The 19,631-nt window shown below is 41.4% G+C and overlaps 1 protein-coding gene across 1 annotated transcript; it reads right to left on the bottom strand.

Moving 5' to 3' along the window:
* Nucleotides 1-4,264: 4,264 nt before the first annotated feature.
* rbbp8l (retinoblastoma binding protein 8-like) lies at nt 4,265-11,159 on the bottom strand (the record flags this gene model as incomplete). Its single annotated transcript, XM_083975756.1, has 11 exons — nt 4,265-4,323; nt 5,342-5,486; nt 5,596-5,660; nt 5,747-5,843; nt 5,939-6,674; nt 8,319-8,516; nt 8,689-8,764; nt 9,021-9,133; nt 9,352-9,447; nt 10,964-11,006; nt 11,099-11,159. 11 exons carry the CDS (start codon nt 11,157-11,159, stop codon nt 4,265-4,267), a joined length of 1,689 nt encoding a protein of 562 aa, XP_083831882.1.
* Nucleotides 11,160-19,631: the final 8,472 nt, after the last annotated feature.

Consider the following 19,631-nt stretch of genomic DNA (forward strand, 5'->3'; position numbering starts at 1 on the left):
GTATTCATCACACTCTCACAGCTGTTTGTGATTCTTTTGACAAACAACATGGAGAGAGGCAACTGATTAAATATTTGCGGATGGAGCAGCAGCTCAGTCCCGTCCATAAACATGTTGCATGAAGTTTTTTTTTTCTTCCATGGAACTATTTTTAAACTATAAATGTCTTGATCTTGTATTAGTTCCTCTTTGTGTGAATTATTTGCAACATCAGAAACAGTAGATTTTCCATTTCTGTTTTTTTTTCTTTTCAAACCAATGGACGATAGAGCAGTTTGGAGAAGAGGTGCATAATGTAGTCCTGCGTCATAAATGTGAAGACTTTTAATTTAACTTGAGACTTAATAAAGACTGTTGTGATTCCACTTTGAAAGACTTTGTTCTTCACCCTGTCTTGATTTGGGACCTTTTACTTTTGACTCAGGACTTGAGACTTGACCTTGTCTCATTTCTGGATAGAAGGATCTTGCTTGTTGACTTGTATTGACTTACATACATACATATGTATTGACTACACAGTTTAATCAGCAAGATACTTGCCCCAAGTGTTGTGATAGAATTAAAGCAGAAGTAAGCAATATTTTTGTGTTAATATAAGTTAGATCTTCCGACAGCAGTCACTTACATAGAGTGTTTGGACCGAAACACGGGTCTCTCAGTCCCTCTGCTCTGCTCTGAGCCGAGGAGAAAACTTTTCTCGTATCCTACAAGTTTTATCCAATGAGGAGAGAGAACGGCATGCAGGGCTGTGTGTGCAGCCAAGGGATGCGCGTGAATGTGGTGACGTAGGGACGAGGACTGTTATGGTGCGTTCAAGGTAACTCGTAACTCCTGTTTTTCCGACCTGTGAAGTGGTACCAGTTCGATCTGGTACGAGTTCACAGGTCAGAAGTTACGAGTGGCCGTTATAGTGACTTTCACAGGTAAAACAGGTTGGAAAAACACGAGTGGGTTGCCTGGAACGCTACAAAGTCGTAAGTCGTGACTTGAAGCTGTAATTTACGGTTTCAAAAGCCTGCCTGGAACGCAGCATTAGCCAAAACGACCGGATCGCTTACTTCTGCTTTAATATTTGTAAGAAAATTATACTTCAAGTGTTGTTTACAAACTTAGCCTCATAACCCTCAACCCTGACCGTGCAACCAACCTTTATCTCTGATCAGCTTGGTAATGGTGACTAGTGTTTTTTTGGTAAACCATTAATTATTTTCTTCTTCTTCGTAAAACGATAATAACAACAGTAATTATAATAATCATAATTTTCTTTCCACATCTTTTTGTGTTTTTAACGTGAACATGTTAACATATTTTCATGTAGGCTACATTGTTTCCTATAGTGCATTGTTCAGCATTTTGAAAGGTGCTATACAGACAAGTTTCTTACTATCATCATCATTATTATAATTGTCTGGGTTTTGGTGGAACTTATTTGAAACCATCTGTATTTTTAGTCTGTACTGGTACAAACTGTTTAAAATGAGTTCTTATGTAAAAGAGGAAAAGAAAGAAAGAATGTAGTTAACACTGAAATAGTTTAAATTTCCATCTTTCACTTCCTGTGGGTGGGGAAGTGACAATAAAGCAACCAGATCTACAGTATCTTCAACAGAGCCGATCAATGCTCTGCTGCACTGCAAACATTTTTTTTTTGACATCACAGGATCATTTAGCCTTTAAATGTCTTTTCCATGTAATCTGGAAATAGGATGGTTTCACAGGACACTGGCTATGGAGCTGATTTCCTGTTACAGTAAACTCGTCACTTCACACTATTACATTATACACTTTAAATGGTTTCCCCTTGTTTCTACACCCTCCACCATCACACCACAAATTCTGCATAATGTCCTTTCCAAAAAAGAAAAGAAAAGAAGAAGATACGTTTCATCTGTTTCCGTGACCATCAGAGCTGTTGGTAAATACTGTACTGTATGTCTAATGCTTAACCACAACGCCAGAAGCAACATTCAAGAGCGAACATTTATTTCAGTATCAGGACTAGTGCATTCACACAAAAACGGTTTAATTCTAGAAAACAATGCATCTGTTAAGACACAACAGTACAACAGTATTGAGCTTGAGAGAAGAGCAAACTGTAAAAGCCCAAACAGTACACTTATAGTATCACAGTCAATACATAATAATAATTAAGAGAGAGATGCAAATGGCAGAGGGAGGCTATTTAGTCCACTGACCATTGACCAATTGTGTACTTAATGGACTCTAATGGCATTAGAGAGACATGATAGAAACAGTAGAAATCAATATAACTGCATTATGGACTGCACTTGTTAGGGTTGTTACACACAGGGGTTGTAAAAAAGTGCACACAAAAGAGGGGGAAAATAACAATTTAAAGTAAATATTGGCCGATTCTGCCTGTTGATTTGGTGTCTCCATTAAAAATATGGGAAATTATATCACAAACCGGACACATTGACCTCACAGTGCTCCACCACACCAGTATAGGTTATTCAACTCACTCTTATTTTTATCTCCTCTATCCACCCAGCTTAACACAAGCTGCCGCAGCTGTGAGTGGAAAGTTAATACTTGCAAAATATGTGCATTCTGAAAATGAAAAAGAGGAAGAGGAACATGTTTTTTTCTCCTTTTTTTTTTCTCTTTGTGGGTCACTTAGAGACAGGCTGAGGGGAAGGGGGGGTGGGGTACTCAGTGGCAAAAATAGCCCGGCAGTGATAGCAATGCCAGGAAAGTGAAAAAACTATAAATACTAGATTAGGGTGTGAATTGTGTTTGATGAGTATTTATGAGGGTTTCAGGACACCTTAACACTGACATCCAAGATTAAACATTATTGTCACATTGACACTTTTCAGTGATGAGGATGATGGTGCTGTTTACTACAGAGGAGTCACTTCAGTGATGGTTGTATTGAACTGCCAGCCATGATGGTGATCAGTTAAACCCGTCTATTTACATAAGTAATCGCTTGATTATTGCACTTGTCGTCAGTCTGCTGTAGTCGAGTCGGCTGGGTGTTGTGAAAAGTGGGCTGGCAATGTGTTGCAAGAGGTGCAATTTCTCAGCATCAGCTGTGTATTAGTTCTTCACCAAGCTGAATATGAGAACATGCACGTTCACATTCATCATTACACATGAGCTTAGGTTCAAGGCTTTACCTGGGTAATCAAGTGGAGAAGTGTTTTCTTAAGATGGATGACTTTCTCTGTCAAACATTTCAAATCTAGTTCATTTGGATTTACTTTGACTCATGGAAACAGAGTTTGTTTTCGTAATATATAATATTTACAGGACATAATAGATGATGTGACATGTTTATGGCTCTAAGTTTAGCAACTACACCATAAAGGTGCCATGTCTGGAATTTCAGCATAAATAAAAACTAACATTTATTCCATGTCATTGTATTATTATTTGACCTCGGCAGACAAACAAAACCACCACTGGAAGTTTCCACTGACTCCTGTAGTTGTTATGTTGCAGTAGTATACTGTAAGTAGAGAATTCATCTCTCTAGGAGAGTTCCCTCTGGCATCCGGTAGAGGGCGCTCTGCTATTGCTTTTCAGTGTCAAAAAGAGGAATGAGTGAGAAACTAATAGAAGTACAATGACTGCCAACTTATAAGAAGTAATTATTGTCTCAATCATGTTTTAACTTGTTTACCGCCCTTCGTCTTTTATATTCACTCACTCCTGGTGAGGAAGGTGGATCTTGTTACAGAGCTCACTGGAGCAAATGCAGGGAAAAACCCAGATGTTTATCAATGCCAAGAGGAAACTTCAAAGCTGCTCGGATACTTTTAATACTAAATCCGCTATACTCAAAAATATTATCTGAACAAAGGATCAAATCAAATGACTACTACTCCAGATGATGAAACAAATTGCCCTGACGTTTCAGGGCTGTTTTGATTTCATGGCCAACAACTTTAGTGTGTATCACCACTGTACACTAGACAGTCATTGTTAACTACCAGCAGGCAGCATAGCCTACTGGTGTGTGTGGCATTTTTAAGCTGAAGAGCAACATATTTCCCTCAGTGGTTGGGCTAAAGGGTCAAGAGTCATTATTGAACTTACATTCATCAGGTGGCCAGACACGTGACTCCCAGTTAAGGCTAAGGTTCCTCCATATCCACTGGATGTGCACATTTTCCACTGGTTGCTAATTTGTTAGCTGTATCACCTTTATAAGCTGATACGTCTGCGCTGTCTCTCAGTTCTGCCCCCCAGTGGCCAAAAACGTCAGTTACTGAAGGTCAAGGTGGCAGCATCCCCTTTAGGGGCTCGTCTCCTCTTTTTTCACCGTGATCTTGATTTTCCTTTCATGCTGGATGTCTGTGAGAAAGAGAAGGGAATTATTTCAAATGATTTCTTTATGTGACAGCACCAAGGAGGAAGTAGGCACCTGTTAAAGAGGAACTACGCAGGATTTTCCCCGTAGCTTTGCTACATTTTTTACCTTAATTAAAAAGCTCTGGAGTAATTGTGATAGTTAACTACATGACTTGTGACTTGTTACGAGTGAGAACCGAGACTCTCTGCCTTCCCCTGGCCTCTCATGGCTGAAAACCCAACATCAGTGTAGTACTTCACCACTGCCCCGGTGTCCCAGCTCTTGTCTCTGCACACCACGACACAAACACGTTCTGTAACCCATAATCTTTGGTTTATGACAGTTAAGACTACACAGATATACACGTGTAGCCGATGTCATATCTGGCCCTCTGCGTTGTGTTTCTCACGGCCTGCCCTAGGTGGGGTTCGATCCTACGACCCCCCGCACCAGAGGCGACGATGCTAACCTCTTCGCCAAGAGGTTGACAACCGCTTGGCAAGTTGGTTAGCACGTGCTTTATGGGTGGAGTGAGTGCACATCCGTTACACACGGACGTCCTAACATCTTATATGTTATTTAACGTTATCCACCGCTCCATGTATTGATTTTACGCCGGCTTCGTTGTAAACAAATGCGCATGGCCAGGAGGAAGGTTAGCAAGAGAAAAAGTGACTGGATGTATATACAGTAGACTTTTATAGTCCCTCTTTAAGTCCAGACTGGAACCCAGTTGTGATTTATAGTAGTTATGGACAGGACTTTTGACTTCCCATTTTACACTTTGATTGTTACACTTAAACAAACAAGCTAGAACATTTTAAATGATGCTGTTGGATGTGTTTTGTTGTATTTTGACAGAGCAGAACCAGAAGTGAAATCAATGTGGATCACATGAAAACAAAAACCACAAAGCTTCAGAAATGAGATTTGCTTTGCAGACAGCACCCAAAATGGAATGAGTGAAAGGAAGAAGAGAAGGAAGACACGCAAAGCAGAGGAATGAGAACTGGTGCTTACTGTCTGCGTCTGAGTCTTGGTCGGTCTCTGTCTCCACAGCCAGCCTCTTCCTCTTGCTACCCTGGTTGCTTTCTTGGCCCGACGCACTGCTGTCCTCTACCTGGTTGTCTGAGTCGCTCTCTGGCTCAACTGCCAGTGAAGACGACTGTGAAGGAGCACAGGAAACATGGAAACAAGGATTCGCAATAAAAATCAACCTTTTAAAATGCTGAAACACATAATGTTAACACAGTCTCCTCTGTATATGAACTTACCTTGCCATTTGACGATAAGGCTTCTTGCTTTTGCAGAGCAGAATTCAGCGTCTCCAGCACTACTACTGTCACAGAAACACAACTGAGTATTATTCACCTGTGACCAGTAAATATATGAATGCCAACACACATGTGAATCTAAGGTTTATACCTGGTCGTAACGATATGGTGAGGACGGGCACCTTCTTTTTATTATTTTGGTCTGCCTTTCCATTCACCTCCTCTTTCTGCTCCTGATCTTCAGTTACCTGCTGCGATGAGAAATCATTCTGTAAACTCTGACTGTCTCCTTCTCCTTCATGTCTTTGTCTTTTACTGTTATTGCCAGATGCTGTAAATTTACCTTGTGGTTATGATCGTTCGTGGGCTCTTCCTCTTGTTGGTTGACCGATGGCGTAGAGGAGGATGAAGATGAGAGCATAACAGGTGAAGGTGATGATACCAGAATGCGTCCGTAGGTATTTGTATTCACATCCTTGTCAGGGCTCCTCTGAACTCTTTCTCCACCTTGTAAAGCTGAGGGTGAGTCATTTCTTAGTGTTTCGCTGGATTTGGACTTTCCTCGATCCGATAGGTCCAGAGGCCCATCGTATATCTCCCTGGGACCTTCTCCAGCGACCCTCTCAGGCTTAGGCATCTGAATTTCCTTTTTGTCCTGGGGCTTAATCTGACTGTCCACATGCTCTGGCAGACTCCGCAGCCTGAACACCACAGTTTGTTCTTTTACCGGGAGCTGAGGGTTGCTGGGTTTTGACCAGGTAGGCCCAAAAACCTGCTTCCTAGGGTTGGCATGTTGGTTAATTGGGACCAAGTTGGGGAAGCGTGGCAGATTCAGTTTGGAGGAAGGTTGCATTAGCTGTCCGGTGCCTGCAGCAGCTACAGAAACCCAGTCGGAGGATTCAGGCATGGGCCAGGCAGGAAGGCTGTTCTTGAATGGTTGAGGACGACAGGGAACTGGGGTGTGGAGCACATGTCTGCTGGGGTTCACTTCTCCACTGGCCGAGGAGGAGGAATTCTTAAGAAGGATGGCTTGATGGGGCATGGAGGATCGTTGCTCGAGCCGCTCAATACTCTGACCTCTAAATGAGCCAAACAGAGGTCAGACAGGGAGAGGTTAAAGTCTCCACCGAAGTCACTAGACCATAGTGTTAAGCAATAGACAAAAGAACATATGTCTTCTGCTCTCTAGGTTTAGATTACACACACCAATGACTAAGTAGACCTGTCCCAGACTGTCTGAAAGGTCTGGATGTGTCAGAATGAAGAAGCAAATCAGAAATGTATTTTGTCCCTGTGATTAACAAACCAGTGGTAGTTGACATGTAAAAACACATTAATGCAGTACAGCCTACTAAAGATGAACCCAGTGATAAGTGAGATAGTCCTCTGATCTTTGACAGGTTTTTCAAGTGACACTGATTTTGTAACTGTCCATGAATAATGGCTATCTGTCTTGGTATGTCCAAAATAAACTTTAATGACTTGCTTTTGTGTTTTGAATATGAACACTTATTATTTACATATGGTTTGGTCTGTCTCACCTCCTCTCTCGTGTTACACCATGTTCTGTCCTCCAGGAAGGTAATGTGAGAGTCGACGGTGGTAGAGACTTGTAGGTCTCCTGAGAGAACAGAGGAGAAAGTTAAATAAATGACTACACTTGTGGGTATACGAAATAAAACTTAATAGTTTGACATCTTGATAATCGAGTTGTGTACCCCAAATTATGAAGCTACAGCCAAAGCAGTTAGCTTAGCTTAGTTTAAGGAACAGAAACATGGGAAACCCTTAGCTTTTTCTGTCTTTGTTCAGGATTAAACAAAAATGAGATACAACATGTTAATGACTGAACCCTGCCTTTCCCAACTATGCAAACATGGCAAGGTGAAGAGGGGCCAGGCGGGCTTCAAACCCCAGACTCCTAGGGAACAGTCATGCGCGCTAACCACTTGGCCAAAGGGACATCCTCTTCGCCAAGTAGCCAGGGCGCATGATCAATTGGAGGCATAGTGACAGGACCCTCAACTGTCACACAAAGCTAGGGTTACATGCTGTCATTCCGACATCCCACCATTTGGACATCCCACCATTCCGACATGCCATCGTCCCACCATTCAGACAAGGCTTTCAATATAAGGAAATGTGCGTTACTCAACAGGTGACTCCCTCCTACTTATCTGGACTCTCTACAGTACTTCTGGACTCTCTCCATCTATCTGGCCTGTCTAGCCTCTACCTGGTCTTTTTACTAAACTTAACCAATTCCTTTAATCATTGCCTAAGCCCAACCAGTGTAAAATATTTTGGGGAAAAAATAGGCTATGCTATTAAAGGAATTGTCAGAAAGGCAGGATGTTAAAAAAAAGAAAAAGAAAATACCGTGATTCGGACCATTTTCGGAATGATGGGACATTTAATGGAAAATTAAGTGTTGCCATTTAGACAAGGCCTATTGGTGAGATGTCAGAATGGCGGTTGCCCACCCTAAATAAAACCTTCACAGTTATGAGATGAGATGTTGATCTTCTTATTTTCCAAAATGTGAAACTAGTTAAACACTTATGAGAGTGAGGTGATGTGGAAACTTACATAGTGGCTCCTGCTAACCCCTCTCAGCTGTCTGTGTTCAGTTTCTGTTTGATAAGAATTCAGAGAGCATGAATTCAAACGTAGAACCACCACCACGATCAACAAACAAGCCAGCACCAGGTTGCCCTCCTCACAGCTGTTCCTCATCCTCACCCGCACTTCTTTGGTCTTTCTCGGCCTTCACTGCGTCGCTGCCCGATGACTGGCTGCTGGCCCTGTTGGTTGTGGCAGAGACGAGGGCCACAGGTCCAGGGCAGGTTGAAATGTCAGGGCAGTTGTTTGGTTTGATTTCCGTGACACTGCTGCTGTTTGAGGAGTGGTCATTGTGACTTCTGCCAAACCACACACATATATGGTCACATATTTGCTTTGAACATTACAGTGAGAAGAACATTAAAAAATAATGCTAATAAAAATAATAAAAGACAAGAAATTAAAGATATGAAAATGTAAAATTGAAGTTACCTCCATCTAGAACTTTGTAACTGAAGACTTTATACTCACTCAATTGCTGCTCTTAAGTTCCTGATTTCATCTTTAAGATTCTTGTTTTCCTTCTTCAGGTTGTTCATTTCTCCAGCTACAACACACACACCACAATACACGATTAGAGGACCTCACAACAAAGATTCCTTCGAGGGAGAGGGGAATTCAAAGGAAGTTAAAAAACAAAACAAATACCATGTCTTAGAAATACAAATAGGGGATAGGAAAAGTGACTAAAAATATGAAAGTTTTACAGGGAATGTGACACAAGAGACAAGAGGTGGGTGATGGACAAATGGATGGACGAATGGATAGTTGGGTGGATGATTAGAGAGACATGAACAGAATACCCATTAGAGAGATGTGCTGGAGGCTCTGTAGCTGTGAGGCTTCAAACTCCTGCTGTCTTCTGTTTGCCACATCCTGAGTCACTGTACATCTGTCACACAGACCTGCTCTCAGCCTGCACAGACAGCAAAATAACGCTCATCACAAACACAACTCAGACACACTGACACGCACTTAATGTTCATGCTTTGTAAATTTAAACTCATTTTTGACAGTCCAAGAAAAACTAAAAAATAACACTGCATTGTGATGGAATATATAACAAATAATCTGTATTCTGCAGTAAACAAGAGCACTGTAATACAATACAACATCAGACCGTTGCACCAGTACCTGTTCTCCAGTGTCTTGATGTTCTCTGTGAGTAATTTCTGTTGCTCTTTCATCTGCTGGTTCCTGGCGAACAGTTCTTCCATTCGCTTTATATCACTGATGGTAAGCCATGCACACACACACACGTAAACACATGCACACAAGAATAGGTTTGTGAAAACATGATGCCAATCAGTCTTTCCGCAGAATAATACAACTTCTCTGTTGAATTTCCAAGGCAGTGAACAATCATCGGGACGTCAGGAAAGCTGCTTCAGAGGTGTCCTATTTCCTTTCCATTTCAAGTGCAGTACTTGATGAGCCAAGATATAAGTGGTGAAATGCATACAAAATGATTTTATGAAAGTAACCACAAACCCACACCTTCATTTCTTTTTACAATCGAAAATAGAAGTATATTCCTACATTGAGGTTAATTTTACAGTGGCAAGTGTTTGTTTGATGTTCTTTTCAATGATCTTCGTCCTATTCAGTTCTCCTGACAAGTGAAGCAGCATGCATAAACAAGCAGGCAATCTACCCACAAGCTACAGTGGTAAAAGTAGACCCAGAAAACAAATTGTAAATAAACATACGTTATCATGAAAAGAATGGTGTGAATTTCTTGCATGTAAAAAATGTTGCTGTTTGCAGCCACACCTGAAATGTCACGTCCTGCACTTTGTCATTGCTAATTAAACACAGCAACAGTTTGAGTTTTCTAGGCCTACTGTACTTGCAATAATCTACTGTTGGAATGTGTGCAATTACATTTTGTTGCTTGTTGTTAGAGAAAATACAACATTTACCAAACCAGACTGACTCATTGGTTATTGGCAAAGTCAGACTATGAAGGAATATTATCTTATTTTAGATATATATCTATACATGCGTATATGCTGTATGTGAGTAGATTGTTAAATTTTAAAATATTAACTTGTCCCATTATCATACAATGAAAAAATCTAGCTGAATTAGCAAAATGTAAGCATGCTAACATATGACTCTATTAGTCTATTATTCATGCTCCATGCCAGCAAACATTTGGCATAATATTATGAGACTGTTAACATGCTAATATTAGAAATTACCTCAAAGCAAACAGCTCACAGAGCAGTTATCATGGCTGCAACCTTTTACCTGTTTGATTAATAGTCCTGTTCGAACATTTGAATATTAACATCAGTATGAAAGCAACCAGGCTCTAACTAACTGTGCCTAAGCCGAAAACACGGGGAAATGTGAAAAATCTGACTGATGTGCGACACAATGCACATCTTACCTATGTGACCTTCAATAAAAAGGTAATGAACATTAATACATTGTATGTAGAATGATCCTCTGACTTTACATGTTCCTTTGCATGTTGTTTTTTAATACCAGCTCTATCGAGAAACAAAACTAAGATTTGTGACTCAGCACCACGCTGAATGACTTGTTACAACATGAGCTTCCTAACTTGCTCATCATGACGTGAACAAACATTTGGCCTGGTGCAGGACCAGCCTCGTCCACAAAGACTTTCAGGCCTGAGCAGAGCTCTCTCAGTGGCTGCACTTTAATGTGTACGGAAAAACTTGAATATCTTGTCTAAACATCCAGATAAATCTGGAGAGGTGTAGGATCCACTCACCAGCCCTTCTTGTTGGACAGCTCTTGGACTTTCACCTGCCAACCTGGAAATAAAAGACACATCTTGTTGGTTGGAAGAGTGAAAAAGGAACTCATGCTCACACATTTCCCTCAGCGGCTGCTGCTCTCCACTTACCCTCCACCTCTCGCTCGTGGACCTCCCGCAGCTTAAAGAGCAGGTCGTTGAAGCACTCCATGGCCTTTCACCTGGAGTCTGGCTGTAGAAGAAAGAGATACAGATCAATCTGACATTTTTGATGGACAGAATAAAATAGTAGCAGACTTTTCTGAACTGCATTTTACTTTAAGATGGCGATAGATGTGACATTGCACTCCTTTAATCCACCATTTTTGCAAAACAATAAAACTTCAAACCACTGATGGAAGTAAAAACATAGTAAATCAGTCAGAGTTATTAAGTTCATGGGCGTTATAGCCTGAGGTCTGTCGTGCATCTGTGCACACACACACACACACAGTGGCACAGCGCAGCACACTTTGCTGGTGCTGCACTTTCCCAAGCTGCCCCTGCTGCTCAAATGTGGGAGCAAATTTCGTTGTTATATTGAGGACGATCGAAAACCAGCTGGACTGGTTGCGCCAGGTGTGTAAAGACTGTGTTTTCAAGTGTGTGAAGCAACAGCTCCTATATGTGCATGTGTGTGCATATGTGTGAATCATGTGTGCTTGCATCACATGTGTCTCTTTGTTTACTACAAAGTGACACAATTAAATCATTTGTTAATTGAAAGTGTCTGTGCAAACATTGTGCCATTGTTGTCCTGCCGACTGATGTGTTTACTGTAATGTGTCACCCCCCCCTCTCTCTCTTTTCCCCACTCTCTCTCTCTCTCTCTCTCTCTCTCTCTCTCACACACACACGCACGCACACGTCACATCACTTAAACGCACAAACACATTGACAACTATTTTGCATTTTGATCAGTGGAGTTATAATTCTCTCGACATGTCAGGATATGTCAGACGAGTGGTTCAGATCACTTCAGCGGAGCAAGAAAAGACCTGTCTGCCTTTATATGTGGCTGCTCTGCTATCTCCAGATCATTATTCACACAGACACACACACACACACACATGCGCACACACGTACACACACACTGCATTATTTCTACCTGGTTTCACCATATTTCCAATATACTCACCCTCAAACTCTTCCCCCCCCCTGCATCACACTCTTCACAGAGACATTATATGACATTATTTGAAAAATGTGGTCTTGGATGCCACACACCTATAGATACAGGCAGTGGAGATAACACATTGGCAGCATACCTCAAGTCATTCGCTGCAGCTCGAATGTAAGCCCTTCACAAACAGAGACGGGCTTGTTGTTTGAAACCAAACTTGAGTGGATAAGAGGAAGTTTTCGTTTTCAATCCTCATTAACACACGTTAAAAAAAGGCTCTGAAAAAGGAAGCTATTCTTATGGTGGGTCTGTGACCATCATTGACGACAAGTGATGCTGAGTAAACGATCTGGTCACTTGTTTAACTGTGACCATGACGGGAACAATGTGTTGTGAAGATGGTTACTGCGCTATTTTAATATGAAAACCTGTCTGCTGCACTTCACCTCCCTACAGACACACACACACACACACCTATCCAGTCTAATGTTATCAAAATAAACCCTGAGAATATGCAAATGAGTTGCTCTATTGTGTGTTAGGTCTGTTTGATTACATGTATGGTATTATTCCCATCTTAAAGTTTATTTATATACATTTGCTGTATAGAAAATATAGGCATAGGTACACATGATGTGAGCAAAATATGATACGTGACCCCAAACCTGCCACACAAGTCCATTCCCACACACACACACACACACACATGCACTAAAACGACCGCGCAAAGGCCGTGACTGTTTCCTGTGTGTCAGCTCAGGCCTGGCCCTCACTCCCAGCCACACATACCTGTGCTCACTCTGCCCACCTGTCAGACAATCTATCCTGGCCCTCAGGTTAATAAGTCAGAGCTTAATCTGTGGTATATAACTCACCTCACGCGGCTGAAGATCTGTCCCAGACGCTCAGTGCCGGCGTTCGCCACTCACACTTCAGAGATGGGCTGAGTGATACACAGACAGAGGGAGAGAGAGAGAGAGAATGAGAAAGAGGAGAAAGAGTTGAGGGAGAACGCCCCACACCCTCCCTCCTCTCATCTCTCCACCCCAGAAAACCGGTTGGGGCGGTTGTCCCCTTGAGCAACACAAACATCGAGGCCTGGGCAAGTTCTCCCTTGATATTCCTGTTCTGCTGAAATCCCACATAACCGGCTAAACCGGCCCCATAAAGCCCTGAGGCGATAGAGAGACGAACCCGACTGGAGAAAAGACATGTCCCGTACAGGCGTCTGCTGTCGAGCATTTGAATCATGTCACATTTTCATTTTAGTTGAAGAACAACACATTTTATATGGGCTTTTCATTACAAGCAGAGCATGAGGGTGTAAAATACAGTGTAGAAGACTCCCAGACTTTACACCACCCACTCAGGTGGAGTATTTTAGCTACTGTAAGTGTCCATTGTTATAATTCTCAACAAAGAGGTCATACATTGAACACTGTACATACAGCACATAGATGTCGGCTGTCATGCATCTGAAATGAGCCATAAAAGAAGGACAGGGTGTGGTGGATCTTATGACTGGGATACTGCTATGTAAATTCACAGAACAACACACAATAGCAATAGTGCACGCTTTGTCTAAAACGAGGTATGATAAGTGTTCGATGTGAAAAAACGCCGTTTCCTGATTCCTGAACCAGATTCCTCATGACCGGCCTGAGCGAGGTCAGGCAGCATCTTGGTGTTGAATCACCTATTAGGCTGCCACCTCCTGCTCTCGTACAGGTACTTATACCTGAAGTAAAGCAGGGGACATACAGTATGGTTACATGTTTTTGTCATGTGTGTTCACTAACATTTAAATTAGCACAAATCCAGCTGTGAACCATCTAAATGTGCTGGCAGGCTGGATTGTTTCATCAGCACGAGAGGAATTTGAGAACCATGACTTTCCTGATCCCTGAACCAGATTCTTACGTTTTTGAATCCTGAATCATGTCACGTTGCTATGGACTCGAACATTATTTTTTCAAACACCCCACCTTTTTCAATTCAATTCACACCATGATTAAGCATTTTTTAGACAGGTGCCTCTGTCCGTGTTCCTATAGAGATGTAAAACATCCACACAGAGATGCAAAATGACCATAAAGACAATACGTACGACCAACAAGCAACCAACAGACATACATACAGTACAACTACAGATTTATGAAGTCACCACAAACAGACATAAAATGACGACAAAGAGCGACTAATTGATGACGAAGAGATGCCTAACGACCACATAGATATGCAAAACAAGTGTGGAATTCATGACAAATGTGAAGTGACAAAAAAACAAAAGGAAAGGGATTGAAAATAATCACAATGAGACAAATTTATGGGCAAGTCAACCACAAAGAGAAGACAAATGACCACATCGAGATGGAAAACAACGACAGAAATGGACAGAAATGTACCATTAAGTCATGTAAAACAAGAAAGGAATTTAAAAAATGCCTCAAAGAGATTAAACAAACCTACAAAGAGTAGTAAAAGGACCACAAAGACATAAAAAACAACTACAGTGGGCCATTGTCTCAGTTTAGGCATGACAAATGGCAAATCAAATCAAATCCAGGGGTACTTTGGTGGGAGAGTTGTTGGAGAGCATAATCCAATATGGGCTCTGGCCCTTGCAGGAAATTGCAGGTTTGACTCCCAAACAGGAAGATTGTGTGCCATTGCGTGTTACCCCCATTCTCTCTCCCCATTTCCTGACAGATCTCCATTGTCTTGTCCAGTGAAGGCAACCTTTTAAAAAAATACAAATCAAATGATTGACAAATAAGTGAAAAGGTGGAAGGGGGCATGAAAGGAGAAGGTCCGCATGCCACCTGCTGACGTCTCTGAAGAAATGACAGTCCTGTTTTCTGAGAGCACCTGGGACCAAACATCAATAAAACATTCATGTCTGATGTAATGACAGTTGGTTTCTGAAATTATCTAGTCTCAAATGTCTAGTTCTGGTTTATATTACAACAGTGGCACCTTTTGACCTTTTTCTCGTCTTCCACTGATTCCTTTAAATAAAGTTGACTTGAATTGATATACATGAGTGTAATGTTCATATTTTTCCACAAGAGGGCGCAGTTGAACCTTGAAGAAGAGAGACGATCGGCGTAGCTGCTGAGGGACTAGAGTAGTTTTTGAGGCCTTTCATCTGAAAGTTCCCCTCACTCCACCTGGACAGGTGTCCTGATGAATGACTCCCCACTGAAACAGGAAGTCACATTCAGACAGGTGTGGCTATTTGGGTGGTTTGCAAAGCTGAGCAGGGAGTGTGTGTAGAGTGACCCAAGGGTGAAAGGTCAAGCCGGCAATTTATCGGTGTCCAGGTTTTCTCCTCTCCTTGAATTGTCAATATGATAGAATTATAACAAAAGCTGGTGTGAGTGTTTATTTCCCGCAAATTATTATGGACACTGGGAGGTTGATTGTGTCACATCGTGTGCACACTTCAACCTCCAAGCGAAGTGGAGAGTGAAATATTTCTCTTCCATCCAGTTTTAGGCTGTGCAGTTATAAACTGATATGGAGTAGAAGTGCAGCTCAGTTCAGCTGGTCCTCGGTCCCACACGGCCAATCCAAGCCGAACATGAGTAACATGAACAAACAGAAAGCTGCAACAAGACAATCCTATCAGAATATGTGTGTATTTTACAGGGTGAGTCTGTCTCAAGGGCTTTTGGGTACAACAACACAGACACAGAGTGTGTGAATGTGGGTGTGAGAGTGTGTTTGCCTGTCTGGCTCAAGGAATTCAATGAGAAACTTCGCATAAAGATCATTTCAATATCTATAATGCCATAAGCAAGATTGAACTGGATCAGCCACCTGTGGTGAATCCATCACTTATCACTAATCTGTCCATTTTAAACTCTTACTTATTGCTGCTAAACTAAAAATCTGAGATTTACTTAATTAAAAAAACAAATCAATTTGCATTAGCATATCAAATCAAAGGGATCAACAGGAACTTTCTGTGGCTTCACATGCATGTTGTAATATCATTTGAAAAACAATTCAATTCTCAAAATGAGTGAATCGCTTCATATAACATTAATGTTTTGAATTTGACTTTGAATAATTCATTTATGATATATTTCAGGTCTTTGCTTTGGTATTAAGGCCCTCAACTGAACTTCTCCACGCTCTGCTATCTTTATGTACCATATGTTTTTCTTGCTGGGTCAGGTTGTGTCTCTAGCTTATGGATATTTTTAAATGCTAATGAATGAAGCAGGCCTATAGTTTGGGGTCCTTTTTTTTGTAAGAAAATTGAGTTACAAGAGACAAGAGAAGAGAATACGCCCTCTAAGCAGCTATGGAGAGATCAGAGGCTACAGTGGGTCGGAAAATGAGCATGCTGAGTTCAGCAGAAGTAAATACATGATAGAGAAGAGAGTTAAAATTAACTGACTAAAGCATGGTCAAATGTCTTCAACATCACCACCCCAAAATTCATCTGATTTAGCTCCTACCTTTTCAAAAGCCCTTGAGTTAGAGTTAGAAACAGTTTAAATAGCTCAAGTATCAACACATCAAAGCTGTAAAGGTGGTTTCGTAGGTAGATAGATAGAAGCACCAGTTAAGCATTAATAAATACTAAATTCTTCATTTATAACGCATGAATACTCATTAGTATGTAGTTTAATACAGTTAGTGCTTATCAATGAGTAAAACATTTTTAACTGTGTTTATATGAGTATTCATGTTATAAATGATGAATTCAGTATTTAATGCTTAACTAATGCTTAATAGTGTGTAGCCTATATTGTTACTGCATTAGCTTGTTTTCCTTCAGTGATGTGTTAATATTCAGTCAAGTAACCACCTGTGTGTGTGTGTTACCTTTTCTTTGATGCTGAATGCATGAGCAGCTGCAGAGAACAAGTGCTTCAGATTCAGTCACAATGTCACTTAGAGCTGGTGCTGTGTGAGTGTTTGCAGATGTTTCCGATGCCAAATTGCCATTAGACCCAACAAAAACTTTCACAGCTCTTCCTCTGGGTCAACACAGGGGGCCGTAAGTTACGACACCCGTGAGCCGCAGGAATTTGAACCCATCCTCAGACTTGTTATGATGTTCATCCACCCTCTCTCACTTGTTCCTTCTTCTCCCACCCTCCTCCACCTCCTTCTCCTCTCCTGCTGCAACTCTTATTTATGATCATTACCTTGACCTGCACCAGCCATCACTAAAACACTCACAGGCTTGTAAATCACGGGACTCTCTCTCCCTCCGTTACATAAACAGCATTTAACAAATCTGTTGAGAAGGCAGTAGACCTGAGGGGCGCTAATCAGAAAGCCATTGTCTCTGTCTCGCTGGGAATATTAAGGAAACGTTTGGATGCTGTGTTTAGTTTCAGTACTTTCAATTTATTGAATCGTTTCAACCAAGCGGAGGAGAACTGTAAGAGCGAAGTTTGACTTATTGGTGTTTTTTTCAGATCAAACACTCCCAGGGCAGGAGAATGTGTCTTGGTAAAAAAATTCACCTAATGTATTGACTCTGGGCCTCTGGCTTGTTCTAACTCTGTGGACCAAAAAGTAAATCACAGTTAAGCTTATCCAAAACACTGTGACCGCTCAAAGATGAAGTGAATAATGTTGATTCCCTTGTAAGAAGGTCTGCAGTATATTAAACAGTGCGTAAACAGTGGTAGTAGTCAATGTTATGGATGCAGGTGGAAAGACTAAAGCGACTTCGGGGGACATGGCTGGATGACTGGGCTGGAGCATGGCAGGGCTTGTGCACCTATTGACAATGGTCCAAGGTGGAACACACCATGATCTGGTGTGTTATCAAGGTGCAAGACAAACACAATTCATCCTGTCCACTCAAATTGACAGAACGATCTCTGTCTCAAGTTACAGAAAATGTAAATGATTGTGAGAAAAATGCATCTGCTCTTGTGAACACTGGATGTTTTGTTTAAAGGGATAGTTCAACATTTTGGCAAATTGGCCCATTGCCATAATCCCTATAGTTTTAGGAGTAGGTTTGTTACCTTTAATTGTCGGTGCAAGCTATTTTTAGAACGGCGGAGCAGAGCCGCGAGCTGCTCAGAGCTACGCTACGGAGGCTCATGGGATTTCTTGGTTTCTCTCATCAAACTAATCAAATACACAATCCAACAACTCCAAAACGCTCTGGTGGACAAGTTGTGACCTGCACATTCACCACGTTATGAGATAATAACGGAATGTTACGAGGTAGAGTTGTTTTCTAGGTAAATTCATGTAAAACCGCTGATGCATGTTCCCATCGGTGGCAGTTTTTCAGCAAGCAGACTCTGCATTTGCCTTGAAAACAACTCCGTCTTGTAACCCGGATTATGGCAATGGGCCAATTTGCCAAAATGTTGAACTATCCCTTTAACATATAAACTATCTAATTGTGGTTTAACATCCATTTCTTCACCGCTTTGTTTTTTTATTCTGCGCATATATCTCCTACAAAGTCTGTGCTGGAAATATGCTCAACTATTAAAGCTTGGTTTTGTTTTTCTGATTAGTGTTACCATATTTGTGATTTAAAAAAATACTTTAAAGAACACACAGAGATGAACTACTTTTGGTTATTATGGCAAAGGTTGGGTACACCAAGGTTGCCAGTCTATCACATGACGAATATATAGAGATACTCACACCTAGGGACAATAATAGAGCTGCCAAACATCCTAACCCTTATGTCTTTGGACTGTGGGAGGAAACTGGAGGAAGCCAGTGCTGGTATGCAGGGGGGAAACTATGTATGGGTTCTATAATGATTTTAATTTCAAGATACATTTTTGTATTTTTAGTTAACTTCCACAGAGCAGTAAGACATGATATTACAACTGTGGTAAATGCTAGATGTTGCCCTTGTGTAGTTGCCATTTAGTTTGAGAAGTAAAATAATTTTATCAGCTCACAAGGGAAGAGGGCATTCTTTACAGTAGTCTGTTTAAAAATGTTTAAAAATATCAAATTCCTCAGGGTTTCACAGGACAGGAAACATGTAACATTTCTTTGTCAAAATTCTGTTCCTGCTACTTTAAAGGATTTAAAGTCATCAGCTTAATTATAGGTATAAGAGATATTCATGCAATGTGTCCTGCAGACACACACACACACACGCACGCACAGAGCAGATAAGACATCAAAGCGGTGGGCAGATTTACAAGGCACTGCAGAGGGCTTTAAAAAATAGTGCTGCATAAATGTTTATGCAGTTCTCTCCATGTCAGGCACTAGGGGGAGGAGAGCATGGCCGAGCAGCGCGAGAGCAGACACTTTGCAAATTAATGGCCGCCTATGAATCTGACTGGCCGATTGCATCTCTGCGAGGGAGGCGTCATAATAGCTTTAAATGGCTGACGGCGTAAATCTGTCCTGCTTAAGACAGCCCAGCGGCTTTGACAGGTGCGCTCTGGAAGTCTTTGACTCTGAAGCTGTGGTGGGCAAGTGTGGTGCTCAGGTTCAGAGGAGAAAACACATGCACTGGTGCTATTAGACACACAGCTCAGTGTCAGCGCAGGTGGCTTT

Source organism: Trachurus trachurus (assembly GCF_905171665.1).
Source record: "Trachurus trachurus genome assembly, chromosome: 7".
Lineage (NCBI taxonomy): Eukaryota > Metazoa > Chordata > Actinopteri > Carangiformes > Carangidae > Trachurus > Trachurus trachurus.